General features: G+C 45.1%; 1 protein-coding gene across 1 annotated transcript in view; it reads right to left on the bottom strand.

Annotated features, from left to right (window-relative positions):
- The window catches only part of ADCY2 (adenylate cyclase 2), a 423,318-nt gene that overhangs the window by 3,135 nt on the left and 397,454 nt on the right, over positions 1-22,729 (bottom strand). The window contains exons 21-24 of the mRNA XM_025387564.1: positions 21,133-21,279; positions 18,774-18,881; positions 8,535-8,649; positions 1,950-2,074 (exon numbers count right to left, since the gene is read on the bottom strand). Coding sequence (XP_025243349.1) covers positions 1,950-2,074; positions 8,535-8,649; positions 18,774-18,881; positions 21,133-21,279 — 495 coding nt within the window. The remainder of the gene's footprint in view (positions 1-1,949; positions 2,075-8,534; positions 8,650-18,773; positions 18,882-21,132; positions 21,280-22,729) is intronic.

The following is a 22,729-nucleotide window of genomic DNA, read 5'->3' as shown; positions in this document are numbered from 1 at the left end:
GTTTGCAAATTCTGCGGTTATTGGACGAGTGACCTTCCACCTAGAGAACAAACCAATCTTTTGGTGCTTTGGGGGTTAACTGTTGAGGTATTTACCGGCGCTAATGTCACTGGCATTTTAAAACTATCCACTGGTGTTCGTCATGCGAAACCACCCGCCGATCAGCGCCGCATGATTAATGGGAAACCGGGAGGAAGAAGCTGTCCATCTCGATGCACGCTGGTTTCTATGCCTCCAGGCCTAGAAGAGGCCCGCAGGGTTGCTGAGTGGGCTTGCTCTGCTGTTCTCGGGGTTTCCAGGCTAGAAAGCATGCTGGGAGTTAAATACCCTTTAATAAAAAGAACCTGTTCCTCAGGCCTAGGAGAAGCTTATTAATGGTCTGGGCATCGTTTTTGATTTTCCTGGCATCTCACCACTATTTTTTGCACATAAATGGAAAAGAGAGCTTACTGGAGTGAGGAAGCAAGCCACACCTTCGGGTTTAAAAACCCACCCAAATGCAGCCCTTCCAGCTCCTGTGCTAAGGGAGCAAACACAGGTCTACAAACATGGCTCCCTAGTGACAGGCAGAAACCTGTCTTCTTTCCCTCCAGGGATCAGAGGCAATGGAGCCGCTGCAGGTGGCTGACCCGCCCTGAGTCACATGGAGCTTTATGAAGCCCAATATCCTCTTCGAGACACACATGAGCTCAAACACATTTCAAACATCAACCTCTAGCAGATTTACGATCTCAAGGAGGGAGCACTCTCCATGACCTGCCTCACTTAAATTGCTTTTGATACTTATCCCAAGTGCTTGAAAGCTTTTTGGGGAGCTGGAAAGCATATTAAAAACTGCCATAAATCTTTGGACTATTCCGGGTGTTGTGCTGGGGACATGGGCTGGCCTGCAGGTGGGAAAGTGAGCCCTTGGTAGGGGCAGGCCTCTCCTCCCTGCCAAGAGAAGAACTGGGGTTGTCCAGGATTGCTGGAGCATCCCTGGGCATCGGAAGTGGCTAGCGATGTTTATGCAGAAAGTCCTGGAAGCCTTGGTACCATCAGGAAATGATTAGACTAGGCTGCCAAGGCCCCACGATTCTTGTTCTAGCTGGGCAACTGAGCAGTCTCCACAGCGCGTGGGAGGAGCACAGGACGTGGGTATGGAATATTCTGTCACTGTCACCCTGGGCTGAACCACTGCTCTTTTGTAGCTTGAGGGATAGTTTCAGCGTCATCAACTGAGCAGTTGCATGAGAAGATTAGACTAGTTTCAGCACAGCTTTAGTAACAGACTTTTTTTTCTATTATCTTTTCAGTGATTTTAAAATACTTTAAAAAATATATTATTAGTGCTATTGTAACATACTTTAACCATGATTATAATTGATTTAATGAGCAATGGAAATAGTCATACAAAATAATTTTAGTTTTCTCCAACCACTGCTTTTCATTTGTCAGACCTTCCTTTCTCCCCCTTGGGTGGATTTCAGCACTGCCATTCATATCAACCTTCTATTTCACATCCGACCTCTCCCCAGCCTACCACTTCCCCTCATCCCAATTCAGCTTGAGAGAAGAAGGTGGGGGTTGTGTCTGGTTTTGGATGCATGATCCCTCTCGCTTGCAAAGTCCTGTTCAAGGTATTGGCACCAGGAGAAGTAATAAAGGTGGAAGAGGGCACCACTCCCGTACCGAATGCTCAGGGCTGTTGTGCCATCATGCTGGTTGCTGCTGGATCATTTGTTTCCACAAATGCAACAGCCTTTATATAGTTAGAATTTTGTTGTTGTTAACAGTCAATGCAGAAACTGACATTTCCCCAAAAATCGTTCTCCAAAAGATTTAAGTAAATTTCAAGGTTTACTTTTTTCCTTTGTTTTAATATATTAGTATCCTTATTATACTTATTTATGGATCCCAAGAGAATAGACATGGTTGATGAAGGCAGCACAGACCGCACACTGCATTACCTGTATTTTGTCCAGGACTCCGGTGCTGTCCATCCTACTGGCCACATTGACAGTGTTGCCCCAGATATCATATTGTGGCTTCTGAGCTCCAATCACACCAGCTATCACAGGTCCATGGTTAATACCTGTGCCACATCAGAGATGAGTTAGCAAGATTCATCTTATAGCCACTGTCTTTTTTTTTTTTTTTTTTTTGAGATGGGGTCTTACTCTGTCACCCAGGTTGGAGTGCAGTGGAGCAATCCTGGCTAACTGCAACCTTCACCTCCCAGGTTCAAGCGATCCTCCCACCTCAGCCTCCCGAGTAGCTGGGGCTATAGGCACACACCACCACACCTGGCTAATTTTTTTTGTATTTTTAGTAGAGACAGAGTTTTGCCATGTTGCCCAGGCTGGTCTCAAACTCCTGAGCTCAGGAGATTCACCTGTCTTGCCCTCCCAAAGTGCTGGTATTACAGGAATGAGCCATCATGCCCGACCATGGCTACTGTCTAAACAGGATGGTTTCATAGGACCATTCTTGAATCATCATTATTAAACAAACGTGAGCCCAACTCATGAAATTCTAAAACAAAGAAAAATAATTCCTCTTATTTGTCCTACTCAAAACTGTTAAAATATCTGTCCTCTTTTATCTTCTAGACCTTGATTCATGTTTATATGACCATTTGTCATTTTGCATAAGATAAAATGTGTATGCTTTAAAAAACTAAAGGATTACAGGTGCACCTGTAATCCCAGCACTTTGGGAGGCTAAGGCAGGTGGACTGAGATCAGGAGTTTGAGATCAGTCTGGGCAACATAGTGAAATTCCATTTCTACCAAATATATATATAAATTAGCCAGGTATAGTGGCGCATGGCACATGGCTGTAGTCTCAGCTACTCAGGAAGCTGAGGCAGGAGGATGCCTTGAGCCTGGGAGGTGGAGGTTGCAGTGGGCTCAGATAGTATCACTTCACTCCAGCCTAAGCAAAAGTGGGAGACCCTGTCTCAACAACAACAACAACAACAACAAAAAGACATCAAAACTAAACATAATACAGTGGTTTTTCTGTGTTGCTATACAGTTTTAGGCAAGAGATGATTACTATACTATTTCGCAAGAGTTTTAGAGTAAATGTTGATTTTGAAGCAAACGTTTTTATTTTAAATGGCTGCACTACATGGATGTATGCCACTGGCTATTCTGCCACTGTTGGACTTTAGGGTTCGCCCTGATTCTGTGCTAAAAGAACAAGCACAACTACCCCCGCAGCCACACCAGCAGGGCACTTTCCACTCCCCCGTGCTGTTCTCAGTGCTTTACAGATATACGTGCGCTCCTCTCATTCTCAGGGCATGCAGGCCAGGAGGCCGAGGGAGTGGCCTCACACAGGTTGGCAGGTGGCAGACACAGGCCCCAAAGGCAGGTGGGTGGCTCTATGGAGTCTTCTCCCGAGGCCCCGACTCCCCCAACTCCACAGCAGGCTCTGGGCACATGGCCCTCTCCCACCTTGAGGCTCGCTGCCTTGGACAGTATCCCCACTGGCGAGCCTGCTGAATTCAGGAAGAACACGTTTTTGTGTTTGTGGTGATGGCTGTCATTTCTAAACCACTTTCCAAAGGACTATCCCAAATCTGCATTGCTGCTGGCAAGGGATCCCAGCTACATCAGCTTTAAGAAAGAATCCTGACATGTGTGAGAATGAGAATGAGATTTTGATGGGATACAAATCTGGGGAAATTGTTCTCATGGGAGGATGACTGGCACTTAGGGGAAAAGTTGAAGGTAGAAGAGAGAAGACTGAGGGGGTCCCTGAGCACCTCCCACTTGGAGGAAATGCCAGCGCCATCAGCGGGAGAGCAACCGAGCTCTCCCACAGGAAGGGGAAGGGACACACAGCCAGGCTCCAGGCGAGCCTCGGAAAGCCTGTCAGGTTTTGCTGCTTGGGTTCTTGGCCCTCTTGAAGCTGGGCTTGACTGCTCAGCGTTCATCAGAGTGAGGAATGTCAGTCCCGGGTGACATAAGCCTGCTCACGCACTGTATTCTCTAAGGAAACTTAACCACCAGGTCGCTGGAGCCATGCTTGAAGCCAGCTCCCTTCAGCCCAGCTGGCCCAGTTCTTGTCCAAGGTTTCCTGGACCCTGGGGTATCCAGGCGTTAGATACCAAATACATACACACACACACACACACACACACACACACACACAAACCACACACACACACACACACACATATATATATATATACACACATATATAAATTAGCCAGGTGTAGTGGCACAAGGTGCATGGCTGTAGTCCCAGCTACTCAGGAGGCTGAGGCAGGAGGATCTCTTGAGCCTGGGAGGTGGAGGTTGAGGAAGTGTTTCTTCCCCAGGTGAGCAGGTGCCCTGGGCCACTGCTAACTACAGAGGTGACAGACGTTGTGCTGACCTCCCCCTTTTAATAACTGCAATTATAAAACCACGGCGATTCCTTGTCTACATCTGAGCTTTGACCCTGTGTGGAAGGTGGATATGGCTTCTGCTGTCAGGAGCTGAAGCTTCAAAAGATTAATCAACTTCTCTAATCAAAAAGCAGCCGGGGCTCTTTCCCAGCTCCAGTTTAACATGCAGGATGGTTCCTGGTCCCATGAACTGCAAATGCGCAGACCGTGGATATTCTGGGAGTCAGGGGAAGGAGGACCATAGATATAGAAATAGGGATACTGACACTAATTGATTCTTCCCCCGACATTTTCTCCTGGGTCCAGGACCCCACCTTCCTGCATTAGTTGGACTGTAGATTGATGAGGGTATTTCTGGAGATTTAATTTCTGACTGCTGAACTGCTTAGTCTGCTACAGCTGATTGTAGATTTAGGCAAAGCTTTCCCTTATTTGTTAAAAAATTTTTTTTTTTTTTTTGAGATGGAGTCTTGCTCTGTCGCCCAGGCTGGAGTGCGGTGGCGCGATCTCGGCTCACTTTAAGTTCCACCTGCTGGGTTCACGCCATTCTCCTGCCTCAGCCTCCGGACTAGCTGGGACTACAGGTGCCCTCCACCATGCCACCAATTTTTTTTTTTTTTCAGTAGAGACGGGGTTTCACTGTGTTAGCCAGGATGGTCTCGATCTCCTGACTTCGTGATCCACCCGCCTTGGCATCCCAAAGTGCTGGGATTACAGGAGTGAGCCACCACACTCGGCCAAAGCTTCCCCTTTGCAATGGAAAGTTAGGTCAGGAAACAGCCCCAATACTGTTCCAAACAGTACTTTTGCAGGTACAAAAGAGGTAAGAAATAAATTCTCCTTTGATGTTGTAGTGTAAACCACACTTCTGGTTTAGGCATCTCAAATAATTTATTCCAGCTCTGGCACAGGTCAGAGCACCCAGGGGTCAGCCGCTGGACACTGGCCTGCAGTTCCAGCACTGCATCTGACAGTTCAGCTTTTCTTCTGGCCACTGCTGATCCCTGCTTGGTCAGCAGCTCTGCGGGTGGGGAAGAGCCTGGACTGATTATTGCTGGCAACAGGGCCAGCTCTAGTTAGTGCAGGGGTGTGCTTGATTTGTGGTTCCAACCGATTCTACAGCCTGATATGCTGAAAAGGATGCTAGGAGGGAATTCACCTCATTATTTGTCCCATCGCTTTTGTAGGCAATATTATTCTTCCGCGTTGCTATCCCTGAACTGCCTCTGGATGTTGTGGTACATGGAGGTAGAGCAGAGAAGCCCCCTCCTGGGAGAGACTGAGGGTGTGGGGAAAGAGAGACTAAAGGCCAATGAAATGTTGAGTTCAGGCTTCCTTAGAAATCTAACAAGGCTGATATATGGGGTTGAGGGTAGAGAGCTTATCAGTTATTGGACAATCAGGGTAAAGTAGGCATTGAGTGTCAATCAACACGACTTGACGGAGGTCCATTCAAGAGTTCACGTGAATCTGAACAATATCACTGAAGTCTAGACCAGGAAAATGGCACTTTGGATGTAGTACACATGACTGGCAAATAGTCGTTCTGGTCCCATGCTGCAGTGCAGGGCAATATTACTTTGGTCTCTCTAAGTTTGATAATAGAAGAGGTCATTCTCCCACTGCGATAGTTAATACTAAATGTCAAATTGATTGGATTGACAGATGCAAAGTATTGATCCTGAATGTGTTTGTGAGGGTGCAGACAAAGGAGATTAACATTTGAGTCACTGAATTGGGAAAGGCAGACCCACCCTCAATCTGAGTGGGCACCATCTAATCAGCTGCCAGTGTGGCCAGAATAAAAGCAGGCAGTCCTGGCTGACACGGTGAAACCCCGTCTCTACTAAGAATATAAAACATTAGCCGGGTGTGGTGGCGGGTACCTGTAGTCCCAGCTACTCAGGAGGCTGAAGCAGGAGAATGGTGTGAACCCGGGAAGGTGAGTTTGCAGTGAACCAAGATAGCACCACCACACTCCAGCCTGGGCAACAGAGCGAGACTCCATCTCAGAAAAAAAAAAAAAAAAAGCAGGCAGAAGAACGTGGAGAGACTAGACTGGCCTAGCCTTCCAGCCTACATCTTTCTCCTGGGCTGGATGCTCCTGCCCTCCAGCACCAGACTCCAAGTTCTTCAGCTTTGGGACTCGGACAGGCTTCCTTGCTCCTCAGCTTGCAGATGGCCTAATGTGGGACCTCGCCTTGTGATTGTGTGAGTTAATACTCCTTAATAAACTTTCCCTTATATATACATCTAACCTATTATATATACACCTATCCTATTGTTTCTGTTCCTCTAGATAACCCTGACTAATACGTTCATGTAATACATTTTTTTTTTTTTTTTAAAGAGGCATAGTAGCAAAATTTGAGGAGCCCATTTTCCAAGCTGTCAAAACAGTGTAGAGTCTCTGGGGTCAAAGGGACATGCCCATGTTTGGTGTGGTCATCTCATCTTTGTGTAAGGTAGCGCCCCCGATAGGGGTTTACTATGCACAGAAGTGAGAAAGCAGAAAGAAAAGTATGGCATTTTGGGAGGCCGAGGTGGGCAGATCACTTGAGGTCAGGAGCGAGAGACCAGCCTGGCCAACATGGTGAAACCCCATCTCTACTTAAAATACAAACATAAGCTGGGTGCGGTAGCACAGGACTGTAATCCCAGATAGTTGGGAGATTGAGGCAGGAGAATTGCTTGAACCCAGGAAGTGGACGTTGCAGCAAGCTGAGATGGTGCCACTGCACACCAGCCTGGGTGACAGAGCAAGACTGTCTCAAAGAAAAAAAAAAAAAAAGGAAAATACGAGTAAACACTGACAACTAACAGTACAAGCAGAGAGAAACACATCTCATTTGTGAAAGAGATGTAACATATTTTGGATTTAAATGAAATTCAGGACATACCCATAGCAAAAGAAGATGGCTTTAAATATGTAGATTTCTTTTTAAAGTTGAAATTTGTATGTAAGAGAGTGTTAAAAACCATTCAGATGGAATTTGTTGCCTGAACTGCTCTTATATAAACTGACTGTCAGAAGAAGCAAAATGTGTTGCCAAGAAAACCATAACATGGTCAAGGAAGCTCTTAGAAATCTGAATGGTTGCAAGTAACTGCACACATCGCAACCCAGCTGTGTGTTGACTTGATGACTTAAAACACACATTTTAAAAAATAACAATTTGTAAAAGGCAAGTAATGAAACATGCTAAAAAAAATAAACTTAAAGTCTGTTAAAAACTTAGAAATCAGGAAGCCTCTGTTTTCAACCAAGCAAAGGTTACTTTTTTTTTTTTTTTTTTTTTTGTGACAGGGTCTCTCTCCGTCTCCCAGGCTGGTTTGCAGTGGCACCATTATGGCTTGCTACAGCCTCAACCTCCTGGGTTCAATAAATCCTCCTGCGTCAGCCTTCCAAGTAACTGGGACTACAGGTGTGCGCCACCAAGCTCAACTAATTTATTTTTTGTGGAGATGGGGTCTCATCATGTTGCCCAGCCTGGTTTCAAACTCCTGGACTCAAGTGATCCTCCCACCTCGGCCTCCAAAAGTGCTGGGATTATAGGCATGAGCCACCACACCAGGCCTAAAGGTTATTTTTTTAAACAATATTATAAAGAAAGCTGGATTTTTTTTTTTTCTCTAGGATTTGAACACAATCGGAAAAGCTGTCACTGTTTCAGAACCTACCCCACATTTGGTGGTCCTACAACTTGTGGCCCCAGGAAGCTGGGACTGTATTGCAACAATTCTAAGACCTACTTTTTTTTTTTTAAAAAAAAACATGTTTACATCTCTGAAATATGGATGAATCTTATCGTTAGTGGCAGGCCCCAGTTTCATTGGCAACGGCCCATAAAATAATGCAGCTGCTCTCTGTGGATGTCTCACAGTGAATGAGCAATGCACGACAGCTCAAGGCTGTGCGTGCCATGCTTGTGGACGGGACCTTGGCTGAGTGCCGGCAGCCTAGGTCCAATCAAAGGGGTGCTTTTTCTAATTTGTCCAAAAGTGTCCTTCCTTCTGTCATCGAGTCTTGCAACAGGATGCATTTGGAATTGTTCTACTCCAACACTGAAAGGATCATCAATGTCCCCTATGACTTACCCTTTATTCCACATCTTTGCCACAACTGAAACCGAGACCTCTTTGCAGAACGTACCTACTCGCAATTTGAAGTCGTTGAAGGAGTGCTTGTTGATGGCATCCAGCTTCGCTACCAGGGCAAAGGCAAACTCCACCATGGTGCCAATGTGCATGTACTGCCGCTCGGGCTCCTGAGAACACACACACACAGGCGGACAGAAGTTAGAGCATCACAGCTGGAAACTTCCCCTTCATCCCAAACCTGAGCTTTAGGCCGAAAGGAATGCTGGCAAATTCTAATGCTGCAAGGCACGGCAGACATTCTGTAAGAATCAAATCCCATCTCAAGGAAGCACTGTGTGGCCAAGGTGAGACAGGAGGCGCTAGAAGACACTGACTTCTGTGTCTCAGGCCCCCTCAGGCCAAAAGCATGATGCGGGCTAAGGCTGACCAGGGGGAACCTATACTGTATTAGTCCAAAAATCACCAAGGAAAGCTGGCTTTGAGGAGGGGCTGGCGCCTTCTTCCCTCTTTTCCCCTCCACAGCTGGCCTTTGCCTTTCTCTGCTGGGCTCTGGCTCTGGTGGCCTGACCGCTAGGGGGTGCCCGCTCCTTGTCCTTGGGCAGCCAGTGGGGATCGCCCAGTGGGAGATGCTGTGGAAAAAGAGAGTGCGGAGGAGGCTTGGGGCCTCGTTCCTCCTCTTCCCTGCTCACCGCATGCTTTCCACAGGGGTCAGTCTTCTTCACGGAGGACAAGGGCTACTGCCTCGGGTGGCAGCTACTGTCTCTGCACTGCAGCTCTCTCTAGCTCTGGGAACATCCCCCTCCTTTTGCCCTCTTAGGCCTTGAAATTGAGGATTTTAAGCTGAATTGTGTCCCTCCAAGTTCATATGTTAAAGTCCTAACCCCAGTCTCTCAGGATATGACCATATTTGGAGACAGGGTCTTTAAAGAGGTGATTAAGATAAAATGAGCTTATATGGGTGGGCCCTAATCCAATATGACCGGTGTTCTTTTAAGAAGAGGCAGTCAGGACCCAGTCACCCACAAAGCGAAGACCGTGTGAAGACACAAGGAGAAGGAAAGAGGCCCGACAGGGAGGAAGAGAGGCCTCAGGAGAGACCAACCTTGTTGATGACTTGATCTTTGGTTTCCAGTCTCCAGAACAGGGAGGCAATTAACTTCTGTGGTTTAAGCCCCCTGTCTGCAGTACTTTGTTATGGCAGCCCTAGCAAACTAATATGGAGGGTAACAATTCCCTCATTTACTCGTCCTCGAGGGCTGTGTCATCCCATGAGGACGAGGGAATCACAGAGCTGAAGGAGAGAAGTCCTGAAGATTTCCCAGTGGGAAGAAGTGAACATTTCTTTGCAGATTTCCTATGAATTTCTGTTTATCATTCCTGTTACCTGTTTATATTTAACATTAACTTGTAGCACTTACTATATTTATATTTTGAATTTCACCTTTTAAAAGTTTCTATTTTTTGTTACATTATTACTATATGCATAGAATTCATTTAATTCATTTAAATGTCCTGAAGGTTCCTGCTCCCCCAATACTTAATGATTCTGTGCACCAAAATGGTGTGGAGAAGCGTTTCTGTTCCAGCCTGCCTGGTGAGCTGCTGGGCCTTCGAGGTTTCACTGACATGCGGTCCCAGGCCTGCCCGGCATGGCTGCTTGGCCGAATGGCCATCTGTGTTAGCTCGGAAGCCAGGGCTGTGTGTCTTTTCAAGTCGGCATCCCTCATTGGTTTGGGAGCTCCACCAGGGTAGAGACCTTGCTCTATTAATCTGTGTCTCCACAGCAGAATAAAGTCCCTGACAAAGAAGAAGAACTCAATAAATGTTTATTGAATGACTATACTTAGGTTGGCAGTAGGATCACCAAGAGGAAATGGCTGGGAAGAATGCAGACAGGGACTCATTAAGCTTTGGCGGAAGGTCAAAGCTGACCGCTGTGCATTTGAAGAGCACGTACCCAGGAAGGATCATGAATATGCCTATTACAGCAGGTGGGGGCTCCATGGGAAGAAAGGAGAATAGGATAGTAGAGGGTTGAGCTGGGAATACACCCTTGGCTAGGCCACAGGTCGAGGGGAGGGGAGCCAGCAAGGCACACTGGAAAACAGTTGAGAGAAGGCCAGGAGAAATGGAACATCAGGCTGTTGTGGGCCTTAGGGAGTGACTTCTGAGATGAGCGTTGGATCCGAAAGGGAGCTAAATCAGAGATGAAGAAAGGTCTGAGGATAAAGAGGAGCCACCTGCTGACCTTGGGGGAGCATCCTCTATGGAAAGTGAAGAGAAAACCCAACTCTCAGAGACTCAGAAGGGATGGGTGAGAAGATAGATGGAGACTGTAGACATAAGCACCTATTCAAGGTGACAGCAAGGTAGAGAAAAGCTACTCCCAAAGTGGTAGCTGAAGGGGAGAGGAAAATGAAGAAGGGGTTATTCATCTCTTCTACACAGAGTTTAATAAGGAGCATGTGGGGGATTGCACCAACGCAGGGTTTCTGAACCCTGGCACCATGGACACTTGAACTGGGTTGAACTGCGTTATTCTCTTTTCTGCGGGCTGTCCTGCATGTCACAGTGTGCTTAACACCATCCCTGGTCTCTGCCTACTGGATGTCAGGGGCATCCTTCACCTCTCATTGTGACAACCAGAAATGTCTCTACTGGCAATGACAATGCTCCGGGGGGCATGGAGAAGGAATAAAATTGCTCCCAGTTGGGAATCACTGCACTAAACAGTATAAATATGAATGGAGAAGAATTAAATCTCTGGTCAAGAGAGAAAGACATCTTCCTATCCTCAGGTGAATTATATCATTCCAGAAAAAGTCAAGGGAAATAGAACTATTGCAGTAAATTCTCAACTTAGAGTCATGAGAGAAAAACCATATAACTACAAAATTGGAGCTATAAAGTTGACTGTCAGCTAACTTTGGTGGAATTTCAGAATGTCATTTCTTAAGAACAGTTAGTCTTTTCTATCATAGCTCACTAGTATTTTTTTGTCTTGCGACTTATGGGGAAAACCTGATTTGGAGGCTTGTGCAGTCAGTTGGAAAACATCTTCCTCCTTAACAGGAAGCACAAGCTGTTAAATCAACGAGCAAAATCTTGTGTAGTAAAAATTACAACTGTCCAAGTAAGGAGGACATATTTGCCATGGGAGAAATGATTTTGCTTTTTACCAAACCAAGGTGCAGCAGACAAGCTCTGCCCCTTGAGAAACTATTGCCCAATCTGTTTTCACACAGATGGTTTAAATTGGAGGTTTTAAGTGACCTCAGTAATAAAAGAAGAGATTGAGTTCTGGGAATGAAGTTTAATTCAACATCAATAACTCATTTGGGCTTAGCAAACCCTAGAAAAAAGTATGTTCAGTCTCTAGAAGAACTCAATTCATTTCAACAAGTCTTCATAAGTGCGCTGTAGATAAATATCTGATGGCAGTAGGAAGCAGTTAGTTCTCCTATGATCTGAATAATTTATGTTACATATCCCCAGACATTTAATGGGCTTCCAGCTACAGAGAGAGACTACTCAGTTCCCTGAAACACATTTTATAAACTGGTTGCTTTGGAAGTTTCACCAGCAAGGAACATTGCTTAAAGTAGGTGCATGTTTACCAAGACGATTTTATAACCCAAGTGTCTGTTTGGTAATAATCGAGGTAATCTTTCAAGCTAAAATAAACATAACTTTCCTCTTCTGTACTCTCTTCTCCCTCTTCCTTCCATAAATATTCACTGAGCATTTGTTATGTGCCTGGCCCTGTGTTCTATGCTGAAAAACTTCTGGTGTTCAGGTTCCCCTGGATCTGATTTGGAAGGGAACTGGGGATTGTTATCTAAGGAGCATTTTGTTCTCCTGACGGGCTTCTAGGAGATCTCATCAGACTTCTCAGCTTTTATGCTCAGACTTCTCCCAGCTGAGCATAAAAACTGCATGCTGTGATAATCAGCTTACCTGGGAGAGGGTTGCTAATGGAATATTGCCTGTGTCAGGCAAAAATAGGTTCAGTTCCGGTTTCTGCAATCATTAGCTGTGCGGCCTTGGTAGAATCATTTAACTTCTCTGGGCCTCAGTTTTTCTCACCTGTTAAATGGGACAATAATGCCCTACCTTTTTTTTGTGTGTGAGATGGAGTGTTGCTCTGTCGCCCAGGCTGGAGTGCACTGGCACCGTCTTGGCTCACTGCAACCTTTGCCTCCCAGGCTTAAGCCACTCTCCTGCCTCAGCCTCCCAAGTAGCTGGGACTACAGTTGTGCACCCACCATGCCCGGTTAATTTTTTGTGTTTTTAGTACAGACAGGGTTTCACCATGTTGGCCAGGTTGGTCTCACACTCCTGAGCTCAGGTGAGCCGCCTGCCTTGGCCTCTCAAAGTGCTGGAATTACAGGCACAAGCCACTGCACCCAGCCAACTCCCTATCTCATTGGGTTTCCGTTAAGATTGAATGAATGGATATAAGCAATGCATTCAGCCTGCATCCCTGAGTCTTGGGTCTTAGGCTCCTTCATGATAGTATAGAGATACCTGTCATTCTGCTTGACATGACAGCCATCTAGGAGGAAGATACTAGTATTGTTTTATGGCTAAGTGTGGTACTTTCCCACTTATGTACAGCTTTGACAACGACCAATTTGTCTGACCTTTTAAGTGTCTTTGAGATTCTCTGTATGTATAGTGAAGAGGGACAGTTCATTTTCTTTCAGTTCTGGGTTTCCTGCTAACAGCATGAAAGCAGGAGGAAATTTCTCTCTTCTTCTGACACATCATGACAGCTTTGGTGTTTGCACAAAAATACACAGACTTAGGATTTTTTGCTTTTCATTTCCACAGAGACCTAAGCTATTCTTGATTCTTACCAGTGAAGGGAACTGGGGCTATTAGTTTTAATGGACCCCTTAACTACTATGACACTGGTAGGGATGGTCTCTGAATGACTCCTAATTTCCTCTCTGGCCCATTTGACAGGATCCCTCTAATCTTCCCAGATTGTCTGTGCCTACCTCACACCCTGGCTTGGATTCAGTGGTTGGTAGAAAATGAGAGCACCTCAGGGAGTGTGCTCAGGGAATGAATGAGAGCCCATTTCCAGTTTAATATTTCCTTTCTTGACAAATGCCTGCTTCTTCTAAAAACAACAATCAGTTCTTACATGTAATACAACCGTTTAGCCACATTGTTGACTTAAGCAAAAAATTGGAATGGATCATTTCATTAAAAAGTACAAATGAGGCAAAACAGAGCCAGGCACAAAAGCCCTGCCTCACTAGGTGCTGATATACTTCTATGCACTTGTTTCTCCATGGGTAGTATGTTGTTACTGCAAACAGAACATGCAGAGGTAATTACAAATAAAGGCTAAATTTCAAAAGGCTATTACCCTGATAATTTGCCTCTTTTTGGATTTAAGAAAAAGACATTAATCCTTGGGTTACCCTATATATTTTGTAAACTGAATATCTTTTGTTGCCAGACTAAAGATTTGGCTAAACAATCAATAGAAAGTATTTTGTTTATAACTAGAGAAGCAAAGATTTAAGCCCATTTCGGGCCAGTTACAAAAGGTCAAAGTGACATTCATTTCTTATAAAAGTAACTAATATTAGCATGAATATTTATCAGGTATGTTATTTGCCCCAAATCAATTGTAATGAACTTTCATTTCAGAATACATTCATTGCACTTCAAAATATTTCTAGGATGCCCTTGTAAAGAATCTAATTAAGTGCTGTAATCACAAATAGCACATACAGTACTGACAGAATTTCCCTTCATGGATATGATGACATATCATATTTCAATGTCCTAAAACCCTTATCTCTGTTCTATTTGAGACAGCAATGGTAGCAATATGCAAAACATGGTTCAACCACAACTATATTATTATTACTGTTAGCATTTTTATTCCTTACTATGCCCATGAAGTCGATTAAGTATTTTGCATACTAAATATAGTCTTCCCAACAGCCTCATGCAACGGGCGTGATCACCATTTCATGCATAAGGTAACAGAAGTGCAGAACACTTAGCTATAATATTAATTAATGAGCAGTTTCATTTGACAGTCATGCTCTTTCAACTCTACCCTGAAAACAGTCATGTGTTAACAACAGTGGCTGGGTTTGAAGTCAGTAAGTCATTCAAGGATAACTAAGAAGTCAAGTTTCATTGCTGGGGCAGCTGAAGGTGGAGGAACGGGGCTCCTGGGAAGGGATTTGCTAAAGGGCTGGGAGCAGCGATGAGTGAATAGGATAGATACAAATGTAGGGATGCAGGGATGCTCAGGAAAGGGTGGGGGCTGGTGGAGGGGCAGGTGAGCCAAGGACGACAGGAGGTAGCACCAGAGGCTGCCGTGCGGAGCTCTGGACAGACAGATACACCCAGATTGCCCAGGTCTGAGCCCTACTCTATAGCTGCTTGTTTTCCCTAGGGCATGCCTCAGTTTCTCCAACTTTCAAATGGGCAAAGAGTTTTACTACTTACCTCCTAAGCTTGTTGTAAGGGCTCAGGAGCCATTCAGTAAAGGTTCAACAAGGTCAGCGAAATAAATCAGAGGGTTTGCATTGGAAGTGGAAGGATTGTAAAACAGAGTGAAGGAAGCCACACACTGTCTGGGAGAGGGAGTGGGCACAGGTGCAATCACTCCTTGAACAAACACGGGTGATCACTTAAAGGCCCTGCTGGGGACTTTGAAGGCCACTGCATAAGACATGGCACCTGCTATAGTCTGGATGGTGACTAAGAAACATATACTTCCAGGAAAGTTGAAAATAACAGGTAGCAAACAGTGAAGAAAGGAAATACGATCTGGACCCAGACAGCCAGGTGAGGCAAAGCTCCCCAGGTCGGGGCACAGGAAAGCCTTCTGTGAAAGTTGGAGCCTTGGCATTGTGATGAGTGAGATTCTGAACGGCTCCTTGATCAGGCAGGGCGTCTTCTGTGAGCGTCAGAATCACCTGGGTGAACTAGTGGAAATCGGGGTCCCCAACCCACCCCAGAGACACAGTAGGCTTGGGGCTGTCCCTGGAAACCACTCTAACAACCACCACAGGTGGTGCTGCTACAGGACATGGGTGCACCATACCTGGAGAGGATGTGGATAGAACCCAGGTTGGTCTGCACAAAAGCACATGCGTGTTTGAGGGCTGGTGTAGAGACTGTAGGGAGAAGTAGAGGATGGGTCAGGGCAGTGGGCTGGGGCAGAGGATTGGTGCTCTGTTTCCAAAGTGGGGAGGACAAGAAGAAAATGGCAGTAGTGTTAGAAAGCAGAGTGTCTATAGGAAGCTGGAAGTGATCCAAGTCTGCCCAATGGTCAAGACAGTGGATAGAGGTTTTGGTGGAGATCAAACGTGCAGAGGGGATGGATAAAGTCTTAGGAGAGGTCCCTGACAAAGAGGGGCTGGGGAAAGAATATTACAATGTCCCACAGAGAGGGACCACAAGCTGGGGCTAGACAATGGAAGGGCTCAAAAGCCAAGGGAGGATTACTGGGCAAAGGCAACAGCCACCCACAGACAGGACATCACCCAGGGCGAATTCTCAGAGAATGTGATTGGACGGGAATTTTGGAATCTGGAAGTGTTTTTTTTTTGGTCATCGAGAGTAGAATTCCTGATGGCACTGGTGAGGCAGGATTGTGGAGCTGTAGAGAGAAAGTAGAAGGTGAAAGGTAAAGGCAGAGGATACAAACTCTTAGTCTATAAAGTGTGGCTGCAGAAAGGAAAAGACCTGGATACTTTTCTTGAAGATCCAGGAGACTGGGTCTGATGGACGCAGAGTTCGGGTCAGGAAGAACAGGCAGACACGCACCCTGGGCTGTAGAGTAATGGGCTGTAGAGTGACACTGAATGTGGAACAGGTCTTCACCTGGTAATGCCTCGAAAGATCTCCCACTCCGAGGCCCTGCCAAAGGATTGGTAGTTGGCTGTCCAAGAGCAAAGGGCTGGAGTGGATGAGTGGATGTGATCAGGTGAAGTGCTCCTGACGGCCCTCACTAGATGAGCTGGAGAAGCCTCCAAGTCATAGCTGGATAAGGGTGAGGTAAGTGAGGCACTCACCTCAGGGGTGAAACTTCAGAAGGTGCAAAAAGCTCAAAAATCATGAGAAATAATATCCTAGTGCAATATTTTTAAAAACCAAAATCAATGCAGAAAAATTCAAGATGAACTAAAACCATGACATTTTAAATAAAGATACTGCTGTGGACAGGATTGTGTCCTCCCTAAAGTTTATATGTTGAAGTGCTGACCTCCCAGGTGACTGTACTGAAGAGAGGGATTTGTAAGGAGGTAATTATGGTCAACTAAGATGATAAGGGTGGGGCTCCGATCCAACAGAACTCGTGCCTTCTTTACAGTGGAGAGAAACTCTCTCTCTCTCTCTCTGTCTGTCTCTCTCCCCTCCATGGGAGGCCTAAGAGAAGTGAGAAAGCTACTGTTTTTAAGACAGAAGAGGGGCCCTCAGCAGACACCTAATTTCCCAGCCTTCAGAACTGTGAGAAATAAATTTCTGTCGGTTAAGCCACCCAGCCTGTGGTATTCTGCCTGGCAGGCCAAGCAGACTAAGACAGATAGGTTCTGACGGTGTTGTGCTGAGCATCTTAGAGCCTGAGGCAATAAGAAAAATGCCTGTCTCTATACATGTTTTAATGTTATATTTTTTTAATGGTCAATGTTTTCCAGAACATTAAAGGTATTGGAGAAGCATATATTTGTTTCCATGAAAGCCAGGAAAGCAAAATTGTAATTAGTTCTGGTTTGGATTATAAATATAATATTTAAAAGTAAAAGAATGTTGTACATTTTAATATCTTGATTTTACATTTTTTTTTTCAATTTTTTAACACTTTAATGTTCTGGAAAAAACCCTAATCATTAAAAATCTACAGCACCATGCAGAGGATACAGCAGTTTTCCTTTGGCCACAGGCTCCATGATGGCTTGAGAAGGTGTTGCTTAGAATCCAAAGGCTAGGTTCTTCTGGGGTCTGTTTTATTGTTTGTTTCTTTTATTTTCTTTATTACTGAAGTAATGCATACTCATTAAAAAATAATAATCTGAGGGCAACCACCTGAAGAGGAGAGCCAATGGAATACATATCACACCAATTAACTGGAAGAATGCTAGGGTTCCCTCTTGAGTCAGACGTCTATCCACATTCTACTCTTTGCCCATGAATGCATGAATGCTAAGTGGGAAACTAGGACCCTCTCCTGATATTCCTGGAAGAGGGAGCTCTGTTATGGTGCCTGCTGCCTCTCTCCCCGCTCTCACTCTTCCCATGGGAGGTGGGTATGGGAGAGGGACTCATACATGCTCAGCCCTTCTGCTCTTTGGGAACCTGCCTGTCCACAGAAAGTGTGTTCTGTTTTTCTGTGGTCTGCCCAGCAGAGGGCAGGCTCCACAGCAAAGGCCACTGTCCTGAGGGGAAACGAGGTCTTTTTAACGGGCCCCTACTGATATTCCAACAAGTTACACAAGCATGTCTATGTACATGCTCTCTCTCTCTCTCTCTCTCTCTCTCTCTCTCTCTCTCTCACACACACACACACACACACAAGAAAATCTTGAAAACCTTAGTTGATTGAAGATATTCAGTTTTGCCCAAATGACCTTTTCAATGAAATTTCCATGTGGCCAACTTGTTTTTTGACCACATTATTTTATTTTAACTCATTTTTTAGATGGGGTGTCACTCTGTCACACAGGCTGAAGTGTAGTGGTGCGATCTCAGTTCACTGCAACCTCCACCTCCCGGGCTCAATCATCCTCCCATCTCAGTCTCCCGAGTAACAGGGACCACAGGGGCATGCTACCACATCTGGCTAAGTTTTTTGTATTTTTGGTAAAGATGGGGTTTCACTATGTTGTTCAGGTTGGTCTCGAACTCCTGAGCTGAAGAGATCCACCCGCCTCAGCCTCCCAAAGCGCTGGGATTACAGACATGAGCCACCACACACGGCCTTGACTACATTCTTTCACATCAAAAGACCTGGAAACATCCTTACTGAGTCTCTTTTAAATAACTAGCTTTCATCTTCTACTTCATTGTATATTTATCTGTATTAACAAGCAGATACTGATTGGTTTTTCTTCTCCTGTTGGGCAGCAGCAGGAGTTCTGTGAACAGATCCTCTGGTGCTAAGTCTGGAATTTTCATCTTCTCTCATAGAACCTTGACCCTGAGCTTTAGGTTGTACATAATACACAGTTCTTGGGGCATTTCATGGCTGTTTTGGTCCTGGGGTGGGGCTGAGGCTCACCTGTGCCATTAAGTGTTCAACACATCTTACCTGGGCGTGCTCCTGGCTGGGCACAGCGCTCAGACCTGTTGCTGCCATGTATGTGCTGCCAATGGTCTTAATCTTTTCAACTCCACTGAATTTTGGCTTGGAAAGAAGCTGTGAAGCAATGACAACCATCCAGTTACTCAGCTGGATGCTGACCTGAAGCTGAGGACTTTATAGAGACATTCTCAAATGCTGGTTCACAGTGATGCTATGACTTGTTTCAACCCCTGTGTATGCACCTTGGGGCCCTGAGCTTTTCCAGGAATGAAAACTTCATGTATTTCAAACAGCGCATGTCCTTGGAGGAAAGTACAGCATAATGATTTACTTCCAAGGAACATGAATTACCATTCAAACTTTGCTGGTGAAGGAACCAAGATGAATTATGATGCAAATGACAATGGGCTTGAAATAAATTTCCTGACTATGCATTTGAAAGGCATAAATTTAAAATTATGATTCGGTGAGTGAGCTCTTTCTTGCATGGTCAGAATGATTTATGATCAATTATTAGTGCTGAGGATTGGCTTTTGCCCTCTGAGTGCTTGAGGTGGATGGAATAAGATCTAGAATGGTTGTTATCAGCCCTAGCCCTAATATATATATTAGGAAGAGAAACCAGCTCTCTCTCTCTCTTTCTCCCCTCCATGGGAGGCCTAAGAGAAGTGAGAAGGCTGCTGTTTGCAAGACAGAAGAGGAGCCATATGATATATATATAAAGATATATACATATATAAAATATATAAATATATATAAAATATATATAAAGATATATACATATATAAAATATATAAATATATATATATAATATATATATATTTGAAACAGAGTCTTGCTCTGTCACCCCAGCTGGAGTGCAGTGGTGTGATCATAGCTCAGTGCAGCCTCCATCTTCCAGGCTCAAGTGAACCTCCTGCTTCAGACTCCCGAGTAGCCGAGATCACAGGCATACATTACCATGTGCAGCTAATTAAATTTTTCTTTTTTTTGCAGAGACAGGGTCTCCCTATGCAGCCCAGGCTGATCTCAAACTCCTGGGCTCCAGCGATCCTCCCACCTTGGCCTCCTAAAGTGCTGGGATGACAGGTACCAGCCATCACAGCTGGCCCGAGCTCTACTATTTCTTGTCTTGGAATTAGTTATCAGCGTCCCACTTGACTCTTCCTTAATCTGCTGATTTAGGCTTTCAGCTGGGATGGAGGAAAGCTAGGGATAAGAATGGAAGCTGTAGGAAGGAAGAGGAATGGACTTGCGCATGAAGGACGCCCTGGAAGGTCTGTACCTGCTCGGGAGGGCAAGGTTCAAATGGCGCTGACCGGAGACCAAGAGCATTTTCTTGCCCCTTCCTTGGAACTCTGGATTTCAGGGAGATTCCTCCAGGATTACATATCAAATAATTTAAGACAGATGAGCAAATCCCTGTATCACCTATCCACATATCCACTGTCATTCACCCGTTAGTACTGGGGAATGTTTACTTCACTGAGGAGCAGCTGAGACCCCCAGCCGCTGTTTGTCATGACGCACCCAGGACCACAGTGGTAACTGCTGGCGGCCATGACGTCACCATGAATCTCTAGCATCGACCTCACAATGATGATGGTGGTGAGAGAAAATGCACAGGGCCCACAAGACATTTAGGAGGTTTGCCTGAAACCACCGTGTTATGTAATCTCATCACTGTATTTCAGAATTCCATGAATCATCATTAACATATGCTCCTGGACAGATGTCAATTTTCTTCTATTTTGCAAGATAGTGATAAGAATAGTGTGGCTGCAATATCCTTAAACCAGAGGGGCGTTTGTTCTTACTGGGAAATAGAACACATTATTCTCTATGTAGAAAGTTGAAAAATGACACCTATTTCGAATTCTAAAACAGACACTCTGTCCCTTCTAAAGTATGTTGTATTATCCCCCCCATACAGATTGTATTTTCAACAATAAAATGTCATCCATGCAGAGTGCAAGTTGATATCTGACAAAGGCATTGAAGTAGGAACAGACATAGCAATAATCTATTATAACTCATTATCTTTTTATGTGGAAAGGGATGGGCAAGTATTTTACCTGGAATTCAAGCCTTAGCAGAGAATCCACTAGCACACTGGATACACATTTGATTTAACAGATTTTGGTAGCTGTTCCTAGCAGTCATACCAACTTCAAAAATACAACATATTTGTCTACCTCAGGTTAGTCAGAGACCTAAATAAAGCAAAAGCCTTTAATTCCACCTGCCAGAAATTATGCCAAGGGAAAAGTTTTTTGGAATAGGCCGCTATCCCGAAGTAACTTCAAGTGCGCAGGTGTGAGACTGGGGGTACTCCTGCCCTTCAAGGGCAACTCTCAGTACCTACATCATCAAAGTCAGCGATGATCTCGTTCAGGAGCCGAAGGCATTCCAAGCCCTCCTTGTTCACATCGGATTCTGTATAAAATTCTTTGAAATCCGGAATGGAGGCAAACATGACGCAGACACAGTCATAGGACTGGTGGTATAGATCCTGCTTGGGAGAAAAGCAAGAGCTGATCACTAGAAGACTGACCTTTAAACCCTCCACAGGCAAGTGGCTTGTTTCTGCCAGGATTCACACAGACATCGCCCAAATGCCCACTCCACCTGCCCCACCCCAGCCATGGCCCAATCCACAGGCTGCCGCTGCTCGCAGGGGAAAGCTTCTAATGAGCTGGATTCAGGCCACTAGCAGTTAAGAAGAGGTGCCTTGCCAGTTAAACCTCTCTGTCATATTGACCTGAGACAATGACAAGAGACCACAGAGTTCTGGCTTAGTAAAAAATGTCCTTTAAACAACTGAAGGGAAACAAAATAATTTCCCAAACTCTCAGATTGTCCTGAAGTAACTTGTTATGGCTATAGTATTTGGATGGGAGTCTTGATGAATTTTCCTCTTCAGTGTCTCCTGCAAAGAGCATATGGAATTCATTGAGTTACTTCTTATTACACCAGAAAGAACCAATAGAGCTCCTCAGTCTACTTATTCATATTATATTAGACACTGACTATATTTATTCAGGATATTCTTTTGTTTTTAAATAGGAAGAGGCTCATAGTTCTTTATCCATAGACATGAGTTAAATTGCAATGTCTTGTAAACACAATTTCAAGGTGTTTCCATGATTTTCCCAACACAGTGACACCTTCAAATTCAATGAAGGTTCCAGAAAGGAAGAGTTGTCAGGTGGTCTTGGGGGCTAGTCCTAGGTGTGGAGGATGTGCCCTTCCACTGGCAAGGGCTCCTCAGACCCCTGAGATGGCCCTGACACAGGCAGACCGGCCGGGGCCACTGTGGACGCAGTGCAGCATGGGAAATGCTTTCTTCTCCAGGAAAGGTGAGGAGAGTTCTGTTAAACAAGATGGCCGACCTCTGAGGGGAGGGAAAAATGCTAGTGGTTGGTACTTCCTGTGTGCCTGGCAGGGCGAGGGAATCCATTCTACATGAACATTATCAGTAAGCCCTGCTCTTTGGGGCACCCAGATGAACTTCTTTGCAGAAAGCAAGCACTTAAATAGTATCATAACTCCAAGGTTTGGTGGCACCTCAGAGGAACTGCTCTTCCCAGTGAGGTCCCGTCACAAACCCATCAGAGCCAGGGCAACCCAACTGAAGGCCACAACAGTTTTGAGAAAAAGATGGACTCATGGTTCTCAGGACCAGCCACTCTATAATCCCTACTACTGCCTCAAAATCTGTACAAAGTACGTGAACAATGAAATCAAGGTTTTCTTTTCTATTTTGTGCTCGATATGATTGTGCTGGTTTCTTGTGCAGAATTGTATTTTCTCTCTCTCTGCAAAGTTGCCTTTGTGAACACTCATATCCTTGGTAGGCAGCCTATGACAGCCAAGGCACGGTGCTGGCAATGCTGACTGCAGTCACGGGGTCAGAGAACAGGGATACATGAGTTTAAAATGTCAGTTTTATAAAAGTGGTA

The sequence above is a fragment of the Theropithecus gelada genome, chromosome 6 (assembly GCF_003255815.1).
Source record: "Theropithecus gelada isolate Dixy chromosome 6, Tgel_1.0, whole genome shotgun sequence".
Classification (NCBI taxonomy): domain Eukaryota; kingdom Metazoa; phylum Chordata; class Mammalia; order Primates; family Cercopithecidae; genus Theropithecus; species Theropithecus gelada.
This window is presented reverse-complemented; position numbering and strand designations above follow the sequence as displayed.